The sequence below is a fragment of the Phoenix dactylifera genome, chromosome 5, assembly GCF_051530095.1.
Source record: "Phoenix dactylifera cultivar Ajwa chromosome 5, Ajwa_hap1_PhDact_Kaust_v1.1, whole genome shotgun sequence".
In the NCBI taxonomy this organism is placed as follows: domain Eukaryota; kingdom Viridiplantae; phylum Streptophyta; class Magnoliopsida; order Arecales; family Arecaceae; genus Phoenix; species Phoenix dactylifera.
In genome coordinates, this window is record NC_143194.1 from 35,539,610 (window position 1) to 35,559,793 (window position 20,184).

At 36.7% G+C, this 20,184-nt stretch overlaps 2 protein-coding genes across 6 annotated transcripts; both read left to right on the forward strand.

The window, feature by feature from the left end:
* The first annotated feature begins 1,082 nt into the window (after positions 1 to 1,082).
* On the forward strand, positions 1,083 to 10,812 carry ABO5 (ABA Overly-Sensitive 5). Of its 5 annotated transcripts, none has more exons than XM_088722616.2 (5): positions 1,083 to 2,113; positions 4,779 to 6,330; positions 7,606 to 7,704; positions 7,945 to 8,031; positions 10,326 to 10,812. In XM_088722616.2, the coding sequence occupies exons 1-2, from the start codon at positions 1,367 to 1,369 to the stop codon at positions 5,982 to 5,984; spliced, it is 1,953 nt and encodes a 650-aa protein (XP_088578742.2). In that variant the 5' UTR covers positions 1,083 to 1,366; the 3' UTR covers positions 5,985 to 6,330; positions 7,606 to 7,704; positions 7,945 to 8,031; positions 10,326 to 10,812. The 5 variants fall into 5 exon arrangements, with proteins under 5 accessions (XP_088578742.2, XP_088578749.2, XP_088578738.2 ...); XM_088722623.2 differs by having other exon boundaries at positions 1,175 to 2,113; positions 7,950 to 8,031; XM_088722613.2 differs by having other exon boundaries at positions 1,222 to 2,113; positions 4,779 to 7,468.
* A 3,271-nt stretch (positions 10,813 to 14,083) lies between these two features.
* LOC103713443 (nudix hydrolase 8-like) lies at positions 14,084 to 19,707 on the forward strand. Its single transcript, XM_088722624.2, has 9 exons — positions 14,084 to 15,209; positions 16,097 to 16,356; positions 16,450 to 16,515; positions 16,848 to 16,985; positions 17,178 to 17,255; positions 18,681 to 18,731; positions 18,847 to 18,881; positions 19,178 to 19,286; positions 19,387 to 19,707. The coding sequence occupies exons 1-9, from the start codon at positions 15,104 to 15,106 to the stop codon at positions 19,594 to 19,596; spliced, it is 1,053 nt and encodes a 350-aa protein (XP_088578750.1). The 5' UTR covers positions 14,084 to 15,103; the 3' UTR covers positions 19,597 to 19,707.
* The last annotated feature ends 477 nt before the right edge of the window (positions 19,708 to 20,184 follow it).

Sequence of the window (20,184 nt, forward strand, 5' to 3'; positions counted from 1 at the left end):
GTATACTCATCTATACTCATAATAGAAGTACCTAAATACAAATATGAGCAGATAAGAAAATCAATTAAGACGTATGAATAATTGTAAACAATAATTATTTTAAAAAAATAAATATATATTTATTTTCTCATTAGAGCTCCTATATTTTGATTTTATCATAATGACACAATTATTATAAGGAGAACCATAATATTATTTCAGATCTATGGCACCCAATATTAGAAGAGTATGGGTTTAAATGATAAATGATTCAAATATTCAGCATAATGCCCATAAGATAAATGATATAAGAGCAATAATTTAAATGTATAAATACTATTAAAAACATAATCGCCATCCACCATAGTTAATCTCATTCAAAGATAAACTTCAAATACATCCCAACACAAATATCTTTAGTAAAGTTTCATAAGCTAATAAGTAGAATTGTTCCAATTAATGGAATGACATAATGTGACGATTTTCAATGCTCTAATCATCCTACAATAAAAATGATGATTTCAGCTCGATAGTTTTAACATATATAACCTCTAGCTTACTGATAATCCCTAATTTACAAGCCTTCTTATATGCTTTTATTGGCCTAAAATCTCATGCATCAGGCATGCCAACCATACTTCGAATAGAAAGAGGTACAAAATATGGTTGATACAGACCAAGGACATCTCCCTTGATGTGTTATGTACAATCCATAAACACAAAATCGACCCTTAACCCTTTTATATCCCAATATAATTGATTCACCAAAGATAGCATTTTATAATGTCACCTTTCATTTTTTAAGAAAAGCAAATGTATCATATCACAATCTCTACCAAAGCTCACACTATAATCCATCACACTTAGCATGAACACTCCATGCAATAGATTTACCTTCAATCAGGACTGGTTGCAGGGAGTCAGGGGAGGAAAAAATAAAAATTCCATTATGCTCGAGCAAGATAATTAAATGATCACGATTTTCTTTCTCTTAAGCTTACAAAACTTGTCTCAAGAAAGTATAGGAGAGGAGCACATGGCACGCAAATGGTTTAACTTTTCCTCATTATACATTGCACGAGCCCGATACTGATAGGTGAAGTGATATTCTTACACCAAAAAAATAGTTTTTTTTTTTTTCTTTCTTTGAGAGTATAATAGGGCTCCACCTGTTTCATTGAAGATGGGTTTAGTTGTCCACAAGCGGGTATCTGAATTCTGAAGCTACTTCATACATGCGGGAAGTCATTTTGGATGTTTGATTCTCTCGAAGCGGCCCGAAGTGAGTTACTAAATGTTGGAGGTGATTTTATTTGGCCGAGAGCGGAGACATTTGGGCAAATTTTATGCCGTTCTCAGTTTTCACGCGGCAGGGCGAACCTAGAGGATGCGGCTTCTCCGCCCGCTTCTCCCCTCGTCCCTTCCCCACCGACTCGCCGCCTCCCGAGCTCTCGCCACCAGCTACAGTGGCCGGATCGTCCGAGTCGACTCGTCCGGCCGCGCCGTCGCTGTTGCCGTCGAGGTCGACCCGCCGGATCTTGCCCGTGACACCCGAGGCTACGCCCTCCCTCGCCGCGATCTCGTCTGCCGCGTCGCGCGGATCCTCAGCTCCGCCTCACCGACCTCCGACCCCCTTCTCGACCTCGCCGACTATTTACAAACGCTAACCCTAACCCTAACCCCCGCCGAGGTCAGCGAGGTCCTCAAGTCCATCCGGAGCCCCGGCAAGGCCCTCGAGTTTTTCCGCTTCGCCGCCTCCCTTTCCGGATTCCGCCATGATTGCTTCACTTACAACCGGATCCTCTCCATCCTCGCGAGGTCGGGGGCCGACCCGGACGTCATCCGCGGAGTCGTGGACGAGATGGAGCGCGAGGCGGTGCGGGGGAGCATCTCGACCGTTAACATCTTGATCGGGATCGTTGGGGGCGGGGAGCTGGAGCGGTGCCTGGAGCTGGCCAAGAAGTGGGATCTAAGGTTTAATGGGTACACCTACAAGTGTATGGTGCAGGCTTACTTGAGGTCTCGGGATGCGGAGGGGGCGTTTCGGGTTTACGAGGAGATGAGGAGAAAAGGTTACAAATTGGACATCTTTGCTTATAATATGCTTCTGGATGCATTGGCTAAAGCTAATAAGGTTTTCCCTGATCTCTTCTCTTTGAATCTAATTCAAATTTAGGGTCTTGTTAATTGGTTCTCAATAGTTCTTTTTCTAAAATTTCGTATGATTCCAATGCTGCATGGAGTTCCAAAACTGATTTGATGGATTAATCAAACTTATAAGATATAAGGATGGTTTTAGTTGAATCCTTACTGCAGTGACTGCATGGGCGGGCAAAATTTTTGACTGATTTATTGAACTTCTTCGACTATGTGTGTTGTAGTGAAGATTGACATCATAGGGGTCGTTTCTAAGTTTTGTCGATCACGTAGTGATGCAGACCGCGTAGCTTGTTAAGTGGAGATCCAAAAATCATTAAAGAATTTTTATATGACAAAATGAAAGGACAAAGGCATTTTTATTATTTGGAATTGCACTCGTGTTAATGTTTAGGAGAGGTGAGGAGCGGTTAGATTTCTATGTGAGGTTGATTATGAGGGATCCATGAGTCTGACAGTGTGAATTGCAAGTTTTTTTTTTTGTCTTTTTTTTTTTTTAAAGCGGGAGAGTTGCTGGTGTATGAGGGATAAAGAACTCTTTGAGCCTTTGTTCCTAGATTGTTCCAAAAAGTTCATTTGGTGTAGCAACAGCTGCAACACCTTGGGGCAGTCAAACTGCTGACCTAGACCCAGACCCTTGGCCGGGTCAATCTCCTATCCCATTTTTATAACTCTATTGCCCTCCTCGTGGTTAAGAACCTTTTTGAGCCTTTGACCAAATAAAGTTATCTACCATTTTTTGGGGTGTTTGGCTGGTTATAACAACTCTCCCTTATCCACCACTTAGCCAACATCTAGACACAGCCTTAGGGGCTCATAACTTCCTGATTCAGCTTGCATGGGTGCAATTGCAAGGTGCTAAACTAAAAGTATAGGAAAATATGCTTGCAGGAAGGAGGAAAGGAAATGGAGAACCTTGAGTACATTAGAAAAGGTAAAAGGAACTTGTAATTCACTACAAAAATTTATCGATTTTCATTTCTCAATTCTTTGTTGTAGGGATGGACCTATTATTTACATACATAGGCAAGTTAATTAAATGATGAGATGTACAAATTAATCTGTATTCTTCTAACTGTTTTTACTCTGAGAGTTTATTTCTCAATTCTCCATTGTGGGGACGAACCTATGCTTTACATACATAGGCTAGTTGAAATAAATAATGAGATGTACAATTAATCTGAATTCTTCTAACTGTTTTTCACTTTGAGAGCAACCTCAAATTTTGTACTACTCCTTGAACTTATTGATTAATTTGTCCTCAAACTAATCTTCTATGCCCAAAATGACTTAAATCAGATGAAATCCTGAAGATGACCGTTTCCAGCAAGTTGAAGTTCTATGTGCAAATGGATTACATTGCAGGGAGCTCTTTCTTCTGTTTATCTAGGACTTTAGACAACCCGTTAAGCTTAATCATTGAATAACTGTTGGGTATCACATCATAAATAAGTAATCTTAATTTATTTACACAGGAATTTCCCTTACATGATTTAATGAGTAATTGCAATCACTTTGTGCACCCTTATCATTTAATTCTCCAGTCAATTATGTGCTCTAATACAAGTGAAGAAGAACCCATGCATTTTCTAGTTAAAGCACTCTCTAAATGCAGATTTTTTTTTTTGGCCAAAAAAAATCACAGATTCTAGATATAGTACTATAATTCAAAGGAGCACATGGAAATTGTATTGAAGAAAAGGATTGTAAGAAGCACATGATAAAAAGTTCTTTGATCATGTTATTTCTCTTGCAGTCCTTCTGGACAACGTCCATGTTGTGCTTGTAAATGTTGCCTCTGGGAATAGGAGGCACATGAGGTTCTAGTTCTTTTAGATGTAAAAGGTATGGTAGGGAGTTCTGCTGGAAGTGTTAAATTTTGAATTGCATTGTTCCTATGGTTAGTCGGGAATACTATGATTTTGTGAAGAAAATTCTTCCCATGTGGCTCTTTATGAATCCCAAGGATTAAGATGGAGGAGATGAAGAGGCAAATTCATTATTAGATTTTGACCCTCCATGTCCATCCAAGCATGCATCTGTTTAAGTCAAGCAGTTTTATTGTCTGGCTTCCATCCTTATGAAATCATCCAGCTGTTACATTTTCTATTAGCTTTGAAATGTGCTTCTCAGGATCCTGATGGATTGTTCTCTATGATTGTGGTGATCCTTGTTTTTAATAAATCATTGTCTTTTCCCATCAACTGGTGCATTCCTGATGAATCTACGCTGCTAGTTAATTGGTTGGAGGTATAGGAAGAAGTAGAGACAGAAGAAGAAAATGGAAGAAGATAAAAGGTGTGAAATAAGTGTAGAGCTAATGTTTTCATAACTGTATAATGTACTGGGTCAAGGGTTCATGTTGTGCTTGTCTTCTTTCCCATGTTTGCTTATCTCTATTTTCCTACATTGTGTATGAAAAATGTAGCATGTAGTTTATTTACTAAAACAAACTTGTAGGTATATTGTAGATGGTAGAGTCAGTTCTTTTGAACTTTGTGATGCGATACTGTTCTAGACATTTAATCCCAATCTTTTGTATTTTATAAAGAACATGGTTTTTGTATGTCTTCCTTCTTTCTTCTTTGTTATTATTTGGTACTTTTCCTAACTTTTTTAGCTGATTTGTGTCACTTCAACAGGTGGATCAAGCTTACAAGGTTTTTGCAGATATGAAACGTAAACACTGTGAGCCAGATATGTATACCTATACGATTCTCATCAGAATGTCAGGAAAGATAGGGAAAACGGATGACTTTCTCTCCTTTTTTCAAGAGATGATAAAAAAAGGCTGTGTGCCTAACCTGATTGCTTACAACACGATGATTCATGCACTTGCCAAGAACCGAATGGTGGATAAATCCATCTTTCTTTTTTCTAAAATGGTTGAGAATGATTGCCAGCCTAATGAATTTACATATAGTGTTATAATAGATGCTTTAGCAATGGAAGGACAACTAGACAGACTAGATGAAGTTGTGGAAGCTTCTGGTAAGTACATGAACCAGTCAATCTATGCATATCTGGTAAAGACACTAAGTAAATTAGGCCATGCAAGTGAGGCCCACCACCTGTTTTGTAAAATGTGGAGCTCTCATGAAAAAGGCGATAGGAATGCTTACATATCCATGCTAGAGACTCTGTGCAATGCCGGAAAGACATCAGAGGCCTTAGACTTGCTAAATAAGATTCATGAAAAAGGAATAACAACTGATACTGTCATGTATAACATGGTATTTTCAGCTCTGGGTAAACTAAAGCAGGTATCCTATATCTATGCTCTTTATGAACAGATGAAGCATAATGGCCTTTCACCTGATATATTTACTTATAATATTCTTATTTCAAGCTTTGGTAGAGCTGGTCTAATTGATAAAGCCAACGAACTCTTTGAAGAAATGGAGAGTAGTGAATGCAAACCTGATGTCATCACTTACAATTCTTTAATAAACTGTCTTGGGAAAAATGGAGACCTCGATGAAGCTCACATGCATTTCAAGGAGATGCAAGAGAAGGGATTGAATCCAGATGTTGTCACATACAGTACCCTTATTGAATGCTTTGGCAAGTCAAATAAAGTTGACATGGCTTGCAGGTTGTTCGATGAGATGCTTGCTAAGGGATGCTTCCCTAACATCGTGACATACAACATATTACTTGATTGTCTTGAGAAGAGTGGGAAGACAGCAGAAGCATTTAACCTATATGCTACTTTGAAGCAACAGGGGCTGACTCCAGACACAATAACTTATTCAATACTTGAACGGTTGGAAAGTGGGTCTCACAGAGCAGTAAGAGTTCGCAAGCAGAGTCGCATAACAGGTTGGGTTGTTAGCCCCTTGAGGTGATGAAGTCTGGTTGTTTGTAAAGGGAAATGCCTTTATTGGACAAGATGATATTTTAACTTCCTTTTAGCAAGTTCAGAAATGCATCTTTTCTATTTTGGTCATCATATAGAGGTATCCTTATCTAGCGAAGGGCTGCACATGGACCTTGGGTTTCCAATTTACAAACGAAAAGGATTGGTGAAGTTCTGTTCCCAAATATGCTGCAACCATGCCTTGGGCTGAAAATAAAGTTCTGTTTCCAAAGCTGATTATTGATGCAAGGGTACTGTGCAACATAAAGTGTTGGCCTTTGCTTTGATAGGATCCACTACTATATGTCACCGCATCAGTTTCTAAGTTTGGAGAGGTGAAGCATAAAACTTTGAACTTCAGTTGTTATGTATGGACACTGCAGTGAAGTTAATTTTATCTCCATTAAGATTTCAAATTCCTAAAAATTGAGCATAATTCTTAGTAAGCATCAAATATGATGTTATTGATACATGAGTTTAGTCTGATGCCAAGATCTATTTTCTTGGGATGGAAACCACGACCTTTTATTGAAGGTTTAACAACCATCAGCTAATTGGATGGGTGGGTTCCTCAATAATAGATATGATGGTTATGCTTTACATATTTATTGGGCCAATTTTATAAGATTATTGTCCTATTATCAAGCTGGTTAAAATTCAATAAGACTGATGTGTTTCGACCCAGCCAGAGCTAATTTCATGGTTCCCTTAGTCAGATGTAGCGGCACGTGCTCTGTTACCTGACATTTGCAACAGTGTTCTTATCGCCATTTAGTAGATAGATGATGGATTCAGGCTTGTTCACATTAGATTTGTCTTGTTTCAATGTCGATTTGTTTGTAGGTATTTATTAAATGTAGCGTACTTATAAACTTCATTATATTTTAACTGTTGGTTGAATGATCTGCCTTGTGTAGCTTTCTGCATAATTTATGGCTTTACTAGATTTCCACACTAGACCAAGCAACATCCCTTGAATACTATATATTTATTACTTTTTGGGCTTATTTTACCTAAGAATTGCTGTAGAAGACATTACTAAAAATTTGTAACATTTGGGATTGGTTATTAAAGGGTAAGCCTTGGCACACTAGTAATCTTGCTCCATCATGACCTAGGTGTCACGGGTTTGAAACACACGGAAACAACCTCTCTGCATGCAGGCCCAGACACCATAATGGTGGGAGCCTCGTGCATTGCAGCGCCCTTTTTTTTGGTTGAGATTGTTTATTCATTATCTTGATTCCAATACATTATTCATTAAGTTAGTGATCATGTATTGGTTGTTGTTGGAGTGGGGCGAAGAGAAGGGAAGCCCACCTGGAATAATTACTGGTTTAGTACTTTCGGAAACACTTTCAAGAGTCGAACTCAAAACCTCCCCAAATTGGAAGAGGAATGCTGCCATTGTCCAAGTGCCCAGTTCCCATTGTTGGTTGCATTTTCTCACATGCATAAGAATACAATTAATTAGTTCAGTATTCTTTCAAAGAAATATTTTCAATTTTTCTCATTTTGTTGTTAGGCAATTATGGTTGCAGAAACCTTCCATTGATTTAGTAGTTATTTTCTGAACAAGATATTTTCATTCTCTCTAATTTAATTGGCAGGGAATTATGGTGGTTGAACTGTCTGTTGCATTAGTTTAGCTTGGTTGTTCTTATTGCTCCAATCTGGCTGAGAGGAACGCTCTCACATACCACAAATAGGTATTGCTCTGGTTCATTTATTAGACTTATTTTACCACCCATGTTACTGAGATTCATGTAATACCTGACTGATATTAATAAATATACTCTTTTATTTCTTTGGGTCGTATCTCTCCAGTTTTGCTTCAGAGTGCATTTTGTAAACAACCAATATCATTTTTATGTTGGATATATTGTTGGATAACAAAATTGCTCTCTCCACTTGGATATGTAGGACTGATGGCACTTTTTGATCATCAGAGCAGGGTCTCAAATGCATTGATTCTACAAACATGAACCTTGCATGAGATTAGAAAGAGGATTCAATTTCAGGCTAGCGAAAATGAGGTGAGAAATCAAACCCAGAGTGTTGACTTCTTATTTTGATTGTTACCATCTCTCTTTATAAGTATTAATACATTGACATAACTGCAGACTCTATGAACATTGAATTTCTATAAGTTAGGCCCCATTTGGCAGAGCTGTTGGCAGTAGAGCTTTTGGAAGTAGAGCTTTTTAAAGTAAAGCTTTTATAAAAAACTATTTGTTGTTTGGCAAATACTTTTCTAAAGTGCTGTGAAACTTTAATGTGCTTGGTAAATAAACTGAGAAAGTACTTTTGGTATGACAAAATGACCATAAAGGACATTGCATAGTATTATATCACAAAGCATAATAAAATATAATATGTGTTAATACATAAATATATGATATAATATAATATTACTATAATAATATAATATTATTATAATATAGTAATATAATATTGTATTCTATAGCATAATAATATAACATAATTTGATATTATATAACATAACATATCGATGTATTATGATCTAATGTAATATAATATTATATTTATTGTATAATACAATAATAAATGTATAAAATATTATAATTATTATCATTATATATTAATAAATATAAAGGGATATTTTTTGTAATTATAATATTTTATCATGGGTATTTTGGTCCAAAAAAATAATAAATCAAAATAGCTTTGCGACACATGCTAGAAGTGCTTTTCCGAAGAAGCTGTTTTAGCTTTCTGGCAAAACTAAAACAACTTTCCGATTTTTTAACAAACATCTTTATTCTATCCAAAAATACTTTTTGAGGATCGAAAGTGCTTTTTGGCCTACCAAAAGCTCTGCTAAATGGAGTCTTAATATAAAACCATGAAAGTATTAGTTCCCTTAGATCAGCTTCCATTACGAGTCACCCTTCTGAAAATCTCCCATCATGAGGCCTTGACATGGTGTTGCTACCGTGGCTTCTAAGATAAGCATATCTTCTTTTGAAATGAATAAAAGGCGTGGTTTGAAATTGTTATCTGTTGAAGGGTTGAGACATCATTAAAGATGAAAGAGCCCCAAGCCAAAACTGTAGGTTATCAAAAACAAACTGGAACTCAATAATACAAGGTCATGCTGGACTTTTTTGAAACAGGTCAAAACAACGCCAAACCTCCTCATTCCCTGAAATAAGAACTCTTCATGTGTCAGGCTACACCTACTCTCACCAACAGGTGTTTCTACAAGGAAATTGTCCCTTAAGATATCTAGCTAATTTTAAGGTAAATAGGTCAACTTAAGGGGGAGATGAGGATGTGGAAAGAGAATCATGCAGCAGTACAAATTGAATGGCTAAAATGTCTAGGGAGTAGAAACCATGTCAGCAAGACTCTGTACTAACTAAAGTTGGCACAAATTCATTCCATTATTTAACTACAAGGTGTAAACACAATGTACTCTGGCCCTAAGTCTCTGTGAGAAAGTGGGAAATTGGTGTCAGGTTGACAGCTGGTTAGAAGAAAATGAGACATCTCCATGAAAACAAATTTTCTCCATTGTTAAGTGACAAGAAAAAAGACTGCCTTTGCCTGCACCATGCATATTAAGGTTCATCCTGACATGTCATACACTGGTGGGGGTATTATTGAGGGAATGAGGAGGTTCCTTGTTGCTCTGAATTTTTCCGAATAAATTTCACATGACCTTGTATAAAGTTTCAGTGAATTAGAAATTTTGTAGTAACCTTTAATATTGTGGCTCTTCCACCTTAAATACTTTCTCAAGCATTCCACATCTACCAACTTTAAACTAGGTCCTCGAAACCTGTCTCTCTTTTCTTTTCTTTTTGTGGATAAAGGGGTCAGCCTCTAAAATGTTTTTCACACCTCCATCACTAATGCCTAAATCTTCTCCAAATTTGCAGTTAAACTTGTAACTTACATATATAAAATGATTGAGTTGCTTGTAAAACTTTGTAATGTGGTACCTGTTAATGGTTTCACAGCTATCCGTCAAATACTTCATTCGCTTAAAATAACTGCTTGAATGACACATGCCGAGTCTAGTACATGTAATTTGAATATTGATGATACATTTATATAGCAGTTAGAAATTCAGTACTAAATCTGTGTAACCATCTTTTGTAACATGACAAAGGTGTTTCCACATATTGAAAGACATCATAATATAATGTGCATATGTGCCTATCTGGATGTCCATGCTTGTATATATGTGTTTGCATTCATGTGCACGTGCATGTATCTGATTATTTTGTGCATCACATGTTCGTTCGTATGTTTTCTCATGGTTCGCCTAGTGATATGCTTTGGCTGCTTTTATTGTCTACAGCTGCTAGATCAATACCGCCCGGTAATGTTAAACCAAGTCCTTCAAATTCATTTTTCAAGAGAAATGGCAGCAATCCAAGGAATTAAGGAAGCAAGAAAGTGTCTAGACGCGGCATCTGTGCTTGGTTCCACAAAATGATAAAGCCAGAGATGATGGAATTAAGCTGTTGATGGCATATGCCATGTAGGTGCTATAATGCGATCACAGTCACTAGTGTAGTCAAGCAAGCTATTCTTGTGAGTGGAGGCCTCTCAATAGCTATGGCACCCTTGGTCTATCTGCCACTTGTTATAAAAATTCCTGTGGACCAAAGTGTAATGTGTTTTATTCTCATGTAGTGGTAAGAGTTCTGTATTTCTTGTAGGTAGCTATAACCAGTGCTGGTGTCATAAATTTGATTGAGACAAGGAGTCCCTAAGTTGGTTCAAATGCATTGTCATTGATAATTTTAATGTCAAATAAAAAGGGAAAAAAAAGGATTTAGCAATTATGCCGACTGATTGAGTGGGTAACTTCATTTAGCAATTATCCTCTCAGAAGAGGCCTTTTCAATTTGAGTAATGATCCCTGGGCCCATATAATGTTATTTCTGAGGCAGCAGTATGATATTATCAGGTTTTGAGTAATTTTTGTTTCAAAGGGTAAGTATATGCTGAGATTATATATTCAGGGCTCTGTAATTGCATTGTGCAAAGCTTTAAGCTAAGGAACTCCAAATAAAGTCGGAAGGCTCTACTGACTTTAATTAAGCTTGTTAACATAAGGGCATGTAGGAATTTAGAAGTTAAGGTTTAACAAGGGAGCTGTAGAATTTTTTCCTTAACATGTATGCTCTATGAAGTTTGGAAGGCATTGCTGCCTTCTGCCTTGATTTTGTAGTTTGTAACCTAGGGGTTTTAAGTAATTTAAGGTTCACAAGTAATCCTGCAAATAATTTTCATGGATGTTCTTTACCGAAGTGGGCTATTTCTGACAGCTTTGGGCTTAAAAGTCATTAGGTTTAAAAAGAAGGATTTGTAGACAACTTTTTTTTGGTTTTTTTGCATTTATATTCTTATCCATTTTAAAATTACATTTATATCCTCATAAATTCACTATTTGTGTGTATATACTCTTATAAATTATTTTTTGCTTGTCTACCCGCAGCATATTTAATTAAGCAGTCTTTTGCATGTATATTTTTATAAATATTTGAAATTACATATATATTCTCAGTAATTTATTGTTTATGTATATACTTTTATTTTTTTTTTTCATTGAGTTAAGGGTATTTAATGATTGATTTTTAAACGTTTGTTTCTTTACGTTATTAAGTGGCATATTGATTGTAGGGTGAATATGCAAAAAAAAATAATTTACAAATATATATATATATATATATATATATATATATATATATATATATATATATATATATATATATATATATATATATATATATATATATATATATATATATATGCAAATAGCAAATTATTAAAATATAGACATAATTTTAGATATTTATATGGTTATCCATACAAAAGACTTTAATTTTTTTCTATATAGGATGAATTTAATATGAATCGCCGAAGTTTGTATGAAAAGTTTCCGAAAAGGTACATTGTCGAATAAGAAATTTTTAGTAATTTTTGGCTCAACCAACGACTAAATAATGTATGTATAATTTTTTCTTGACATATCCAATGTCGGCAAAGTTTGCAAAACATCATGTGTAATATAAATCTTCACTATCTTAATTAATTTAAGGCTAATCAACAATAATAAACTTGGTTGGGTGGCACCTCTTCTGTGAATACTTGCTTTTGGCGGAGGTCCAGTGTTCCAAGTTTGAGTGTTGTTTATGCATCAATTAGTGTTTTGTTGGTTCTTCTTTATCTTTTTCCCTCTTTTATCATATCTTTAAGAAGCCATGAAACTTTGGTTCTTTTGGAGTGACCATTAATTTCTCTCCAAAAGTTCTGCACTTTTTTTAATTTTTAATTTTTAATTGAGAAGTATATGAAAATTGGATGAGAAATATTTGCACTTTTCAGTAGTTCTGGAGGAATGCTAACATGTTGCTTGATTCGATGGTGATTGTGAACAAATTCCAGCAAGCATCTTTGTCTTTGGAGATGCCCTTTACCCGGTTGTGGGTCCTTTTTAACGTTCTGATTGCCATAACTCAAGCCTTCGCCTTAAGCTATTACATATGGTTCTCTTTTTAATTGCACCAAGCAAGGAAGTGAGTCTAAAGAATATCGATAAACAAGAACTTAAGAATTAAAACAAATACCAGGATTCTTTCAAGTAGAATGTCCAAGTTGAGATGTGGACAAATACCATTGTACTTCCACCGGTTGAGTTGGAATAGAATTATGGTAAGGCCGGCCAGTTGATACGAGCAGCATATAAGGATAAATTTTGATGTTTGAGATTACTAAGACTTTTAACTAACAAGTTAAAAAAAATAGGCACTGTTGGGGGAATAAGATTTTTCCCCCCAAGTGACACAAATGCCCCCAAGAAGCCGCACAATCGCCGACCCTGAACTGCCGAAGTCGGCGTCCGACCTCGGAACGCCCGACCTCAAGACATCCGACCTCGAGACCTCCGACCTAGGAAAATCCTGACGCTCAAGGTCTACCCTTGTCAGCCACCTACTACGGCCGTACTCCTCCGAGGTCCAACTGAGGACCATACCCTGCCACTGCTTCAGCATTTTTTGCGCATGGCCGCTGTAACCCTCCGGTTCACTCTACAATTAATGTGGATCTCCGGCTTACTCCACCATTAATGCGGATCTCCGGCTTACTCCACCATTAATGCGGATCTCCGGCTTACTCCACAATTAATGCGCATGGCTCCTGACATCTACGGATCCTCGGCTCTCCACGGCAAGTTAGCCCAGCAGAGCCTGGTCAACCATGATAAGTCTCTGATCTCGGCCATACCTCCGACACCAATGCAATGATTCGCCTGATAGCGTACTGGTTCGGGTCGTACGACGCCCTCACCGCCGACATCAGCACAATGATTCGCCTGACCATGCGCCGACCTGAGCCACATGCCGAGCCGTACTATGGCCTCGCCCTGTTACATCACAGGTAAACCGACCCCCACCTATAAAAGGGAGCCTTAGCTTCTCAGGAGGGAGTTGGGAAATTCCGCGCCTTACAAGCACTGTTCATCTCCTCCTTACACTATCTGCCCCCTCCCTGACTTGAGCGTCGGAGGGCCGGCGCCGGAAAACCCGGCCACCGGCTTGTCTGCAGGCACCCAGACGGAGGACGCCGCCCGCTGACGGATCGCTGTCCCGCCGTGAGGACCCCCAGCTCCCTCTCTCCGGCCACCCCAGACGGAGGACGCCGCCCGCCGACTGGTCGCCGCCCCGCCGTGGTGACCCGCAGCTCCCTCTCCCTTGACCGAAGATTGCCCCCGGGTACAATTTCCAGCAACAGGCACTATTTCCGGCCAAGTTGGAAAATTAATGGCTCATGCTTCATTGTGAGAGTCAGCTCCTTATAAGGTTAGGGAAGTCGATGATGAACTGTTACTGAGTTAAGAGAGCTCCATAATTTTTATTAGTATAGTGTCGGACTGTAAGTTGCCCTATTTTTTCACAAGCTGAGACTAGGGCCATTAGGAAACCAAAAGTTTCTCATGATAAACATTATGATGATTTACATCATGATGATTTACATCATTTAATCATGTTCTAAATAGTTTTGCAAGAAATTCTAGTAGTCAAAATTAAAGAACCAATAAAATGTGCATAAGTAATCTATGAGGTAATATAACAATAAATAATTTGTTTGGTTCATGACTATTTATAATATTATCACATTTTTACCATACAATAAGTGAAAGTGAATCTCAGATTTCTCTTGGATATAAGTTAGAACCTAGTTAGGAGCTATACTAATTGGATCCCGCCAACACTAAAAGTCAGTAGATCCAATGTTACTTGACATTTGGACAAAGAATTCTGTTGTTACGGACTTCTGTTAATTAAGGAAAAGAGCAAGAGATTTATAATTTACTGAATTTATGCTTTTTCGACAAATAAGCTTCTGCACTGACAGGAAGAATAAAAACTCTTAAGATTTTTTTAAGACAAGTAAGGTGTGTAACTCAAAGCGAGTCTCTGAATATTTTGTCTTGTTATCCTTCCAGGCTATATACTTGTAGCTCAAAATGATAGGATAATGTAGGGAGTGATGGCTGCTTAGATCCCATGCAGGAACATTCCTTAAGAGCATAGCATTTTGGAATACTGGATGATGCTTTAGGATGATGGCAGGCCCTCCAATGGGGAACATTCTCCCCTTTATAGTGGGGAATTGGAATGTGGCCATTTTATGTGTGCTCATATATCAGCACTCAGCTCAGTTTGATTGCTTAATTGCTTACTATTAAACTGGATTGGCAGATCATAGATAGCTGATAACAATTTGTTATTGGTGGAATAGTTATATTTCTAGTTTCAGCATAGCCAATAGAAATTACATTACTTGATATGAACATCTGGAGAATTTAAATGGGCGAGTGGGAGGAAATTTCATACCACAAATGCCTATCTGGTGACAGTCCTAGTAAACAGAGACACATTAAGCTTCTACTTGCGGTAAGGGTGGCATATGCTGTGCTTTCTCCATTTGCAAAGCCATTTGCAGCTTTTCTTTTCCTTTTTTCTGTCCCCAGAAAACATATGCTGCTTTTTCTAGTGCTATATATTTGACATGAAACCCCTCAACAATACCCACTCAGATTGTTTGCAATACTGAAGACAGATAATGCCTTTGATTAAGTCACAGTCTTCATATCCTAATTGCATTTCTTTGTGGCCAGAACAAAGAATTTCAAGGAAGGGATACCTGAGTTTCAGCAGAAAGGCTGAAGGTAATAGTAGTTCGCCATTTTTCTGAAAAAAAGTAGATGTTAGCCAAGCCTTCTATGTATTAAAGCTTCTGCCATGAACAGCGGTTGTTTGAATGATCATGTATTCAAATAGGTGCACATCCAAGTTAGAGAGCCTTATCCATCTGTTTTAGGCGGTCTTTCTAATCCTTTGCATGATCCAATACATTAGATGTGATGGTCCTCTGAGAATGCAAGCCTGTCCAAGTCAATACTCACAAGTTTCACACATGTTCTCTTTTGTCTTTCCCCAGTTCTTCCTAATGATTCTGCTCAAACCCAGATCCTTCATGCAAGCTTTGTATAGTCTTTCTTGTCCGTGTCAATATTATGCCAGTGGGTTCTCCAGCAAATTTGTTCCTCACTTCACTTTTAGGTTGAAATGATGCAATAATAAGGCATAACTTACCTGACAAATAGAAAAGGTAGCAGAATACTTATGCTTTCTCTTATTCTATGTTGAATATAAGTTGTTGGATTATGAGATTTAGGACCGCTTTAAAGAATTGTCTTACTAAGTTCAGCCCTGATAGCAGTAACAACTCAGAACTTCTTGCCATAAAGCAAAAGGCCAACCTTAGAATCACTTGTGAATTGTAGACTTATGCAGGAACTGAAATTAAATGCACATTAGATGCCAAATCAGTATGGAAAGGAAGAAACCCATGGATTTTCTTAATTCAATACACAACATTTTTTTAATATGAATTTGTAAACATAGGAAATATATATTGTAGCCTACAAATATTTTCTTTATGTGCAATGCTTCTGTTTCAGCTTCTTTCAGTTAAGTCATTTATAATTCATCATCTCCTAAATCTTTCGGTTTTTTTTTGTTCATTTTCCTAATTTCAAAAAATATATTGCAGCTTTCACATTGGAAACATCATGCTTGGCAATTTTGCATGCAAAACCATATCTATGTCTATTGCCTAAAACTGGCTACAAAACCAAGAGGGAAGGAATTAAAGTAGCCACTTCCAAAAGATCACTGGCGAGAAGTTTCGAATTACTTGATGCCTATGAAGATGAATATGATGGGACTGTAATCGATCCTGAATGCTTGCCAGGCAGTGCCAATGCATTTGCAGCCATTCTTCAATCTTCACTTTCTTATTGGAAGTTAAAGGTTAGCATATTCACATATTTTCTTATAGGTGGCAAAAAATATGATGAGAACATTGATCGATGCTAGATATTATTTTTTAAATGTGAAATGTAGGGGAAGAAAGGGATTTGGCTGAAAATACTAGAAGAGCAAGCTGAACTTGTTCCAATTGCACTCAAGGTAGCCTTATATCCATCTTTTTTTTGTGTCACTGCTTCTATATGAATGAATGTCAAATAAAGAGAACAAAACCTTGTTGACTGGTGGTTTTTTAAGACAACGCAGTTAATATCTTGCAAGTATATGAAAAACTAGTATTCTTTGTGGAGTTATACGAAAAGCTTCAGACTACACTTTTATTTACCATAATTTATCTTGTTAAAAAGGCCTTCCTGGGGTTTGGAATGTGGTGTGGCCTGAGATCCAGAATTTATCACATTTGTTTGCACGTGGAATTGCACTTGCTCCACAACTGAAATGGTTTTTATCTGGCTTTGTCCATCATTCTGCAGGAAGGTTTCAGATATCACCACGCAGAGCCAGGATACGTTGTGTTAACTTATTGGATACCTGATGAACCTTGCATGCTACCTTCTACTGCAACCCATCAAGTTGGTGTAGGAGGATTTGTCATCAATAAAAACAGAGAGGTAATTTTGTTACTTATGCTTAAAAACCTTTTCTTGGATTCTGATGGTTGAGAAGGCATTTGCTTAATTATCATACATTGAACAATACCATGATGAAAGCCGACTTTTTGTTTTGTACATCTCTAGTGTGCATCCTTTTCATCTAATTATCACACTTTAACCTTTTGTTTTGAATACTTTTTCATCGCTCAGGTACTCGTTGTAAAAGAAAAGAAATGCCCTTTGAGGTGCTCAGGTATATGGAAATTGCCAACTGGTCTTATCAATAAGGTGTGTATCTATCAATCGCTCTGAAAAGTAAAAACAGAAAGGAAAAAAAAGGGAAAAAGGTCTATCAGTAGATCACATTCTTAAACCATGTCACATTTGCATTTTGACTTCAAAGGTGTATAGTTCATTAGTTTAGCTGTTAAAATGAAAGTTATATCATATTATCAATTAGTATGTTTTCGGAGTATCATGCTGTAGTTAGTTTCTGCACTTAACATGCTATATCTTTACAGCTAATATACATATATACATCACGATATATAATTCGATTAAACAATTCTTATGTGATCAGAGGTAAAAGAAGCTTCTAACAACTGTTATAAAATTTTGGTTAGCTCATGCATGATCTAACATCTCTAATACATCTGACAACATAAAATTTTGGTTATGTTTAAAGACATGTACATAGGATCAACGAGGAGTCTGTGGGTTATCTAGAAATAAAGTAGGGCATGCACACGAACTATAGTTGTTTACCATTGGTCAACTTTAATTCTCTACCCCCTAGGCTTGCTACAAATGCATTAATCAGGAAATTCTGTCATTTTTCATTGCATTTGCAAGTGATCTCATTAATTGAAGGAACTTAAAGAGGAGAAAATAAGGTCCAGTTATACAAGGAGGGCTCTATAAAAGAAATGTGTGACAATTAGTTCAACAAAAACAAAATTCATGGATTAAGATAGTGTTCAGACAAGTAATATACCATAAAGTAAAGATGTGGTGGTGATGCGCCTCTCTCTTGTTATGTGAGAATCATATTATGTTCATTAGTAAAAGAAGATTATGTAATAAAGATACAACAAGTCGACTTACAAAATTGTATAAAAGAGAAAGTTGGATAGTGAAAAATGCATTAGTGCATTTTTTTAAAATAAAATGCTGAGGACTTTGTCTCATATTCATGGTAAGGCAAGGACATAATCAGATATGAGTACAATAGTAGAAGCTAGGAGCAGCACCAACAGAGTAAGAGATGATGGAAAACCATTTTATATAATTTTTATGCTGTGCATCATCTGATGAAGACATCTTATGAAAAGGAGGGTCTGAAATCCATATTTTTCAATTAGTGAAAACATGAAGAGCAAAACCAAATTCTAAGACTTGGATGGAAGAAATAACAAGAGATTGAATTACCTTTACCATTTCAGATGTGCTTCATAGATGAAGCTCCACCATGCGCATCAGTAGTGGTTTGCTATGTTTGAATAAAAAATCCATTCAAGATATTTTATTCATCTCTTCCTTTCTTGCACGAGATTTATATTCATGTTGGTGACCTTAGTCCAGCTTGATGCCTTATTTATGCATCTACAGATGTTTGGAAGTATTTCTGTCTCCTTCTCATGTTTTCTCTCAGTAGATATAGATAAATTTCTTCAGACAATCCTTAATGAATGTCACTATGTTTATGCATGTCAGTCTGAAGAAATATTTTCTGGAGCCATAAGAGAAGTGAAAGAGGAAACCGGGGTAACATGAAACTACACTTCTGTTACTTGTACAGAACTATGTTGTGGAATACTTCAATACATAACTAACTTTAACATGGTTTGCATTTATTTCTCTTTTTGATCTATGATTTCAGATAGATACAACATTTCTAGAAGTGGTTGCTTTCAGGTATGCCACATGTAGTTTAATTCAATTACTCATGCAACTTTGGACGTAATATCGGGATGTAATACATCCCTAACCCATAAAATGATTTTTCTTAAAAAAATTATGGAATGCAACTATATTTATTACTTTCCTTTTTTTAGAAAAGAAGGCCTATACGTGTTACCGTTCCAATCAAACTAAATTATGTTACTCAATAATTGAATGAAAGTCCAAAATTTTTAATTTACCTTTCAATTCAAATTAGTAGTTTTAGATTATGAAGTAAGGATTTCACTTTCTACAATGCTGATTTACAGGGATGCCCATCACGTTACCTTTGATAAATCTGATTTGCTCTTTATATGTATGCTTGAGCCATTGTCATGTGATATCAACATCGATGAGTCCGAGATCCAAGCAGCCAAGGTAATGAAAAGGCTTTTGTATCTTGGTAATTACATCAAAATCAGTTCCTCATTGTATACCAATACACCTTTAATTTGCATGAATATCTTTTTTCCTTCAGTGGATGCCTCTTGGTGAATTCTTGGACCAGCCATTTCATGCGGAGGACAGAATGTCGAAGAAAATTATTGATATCTGTGTTGCAAGATATGAAAACCATTATTGTGGATTCACTGCTTGTCAAGTGATGTCTAAGCTTGATGATAGATTATCCACTCTCTACCACGGAGATATGAATGAACTGACTAAAGAACCACTTCCAGATAAATGAATCATATCTGGTACTTTGTTCCTGGTGTAGTAAGTTCTGCAACTTCTCTGCAGAAAACATCTATGTTAATAATTGTGAAAAAGCTTGCCAAGCTAGCCCATATTTCTTCAATTTTCTTGCTCAGAAAAAGATTGCACCAAGAATTTAATCTAATTAGAGAGCACGTAATCAATTAAGTAGGGGGAAGACTCCATGGCAAATGTTCTAAATATTGTTGCCTCTCTTCTTGCTGTGCTCAATGTGCAAAATTTGAAAGATTGAGAGATTAATGGACAAACAAGAAAAAAAAAATCAGAGATCAATATTCAAGCAATTTTATTTATTTATTGAGTTTTGTTTCAGTACTTTTATTTTTGACCCATCCATATTTTTTTATGTGAATAGTTTAGATCTTCCTTCCAACCACCTTAATAGATAATGACAAAGTATAAGTAAATATTTTCAATCAAGACTTATTTTCTAATAAAATCTCAATTAGACTAAGTCAACAACATGAGATATGAGAAAAATGGAAACCCTAGACATGTAGAATTTTCATCTCTTGCGCTCTCACTCCCCCCACCCCCTCGGCTCGCTAGAAACTGCAGC

Excerpts from the sequence above, each read along its gene's own strand:
- ABO5 (XM_088722616.2), top strand. The coding sequence starts at position 1,367 with ATGCGGCTTCTCCGCCCGCTTCTCCCCTCGTCCCTTCCCCACCGACTC. Across the intron at positions 2,114-4,778 it reads CATTGGCTAAAGCTAATAAG|GTGGATCAAGCTTACAAGGT; the intron begins GTTTTCCCTGAT and ends TCACTTCAACAG.
- LOC103713443 (XM_088722624.2), top strand. The coding sequence starts at position 15,104 with ATGCCTTTGATTAAGTCACAGTCTTCATATCCTAATTGCATTTCTTTG. Across the intron at positions 16,986-17,177 it reads TCATCAATAAAAACAGAGAG|GTACTCGTTGTAAAAGAAAA; the intron begins GTAATTTTGTTA and ends TTCATCGCTCAG. Across the intron at positions 17,256-18,680 it reads CAACTGGTCTTATCAATAAG|TCTGAAGAAATATTTTCTGG; the intron begins GTGTGTATCTAT and ends TATGCATGTCAG.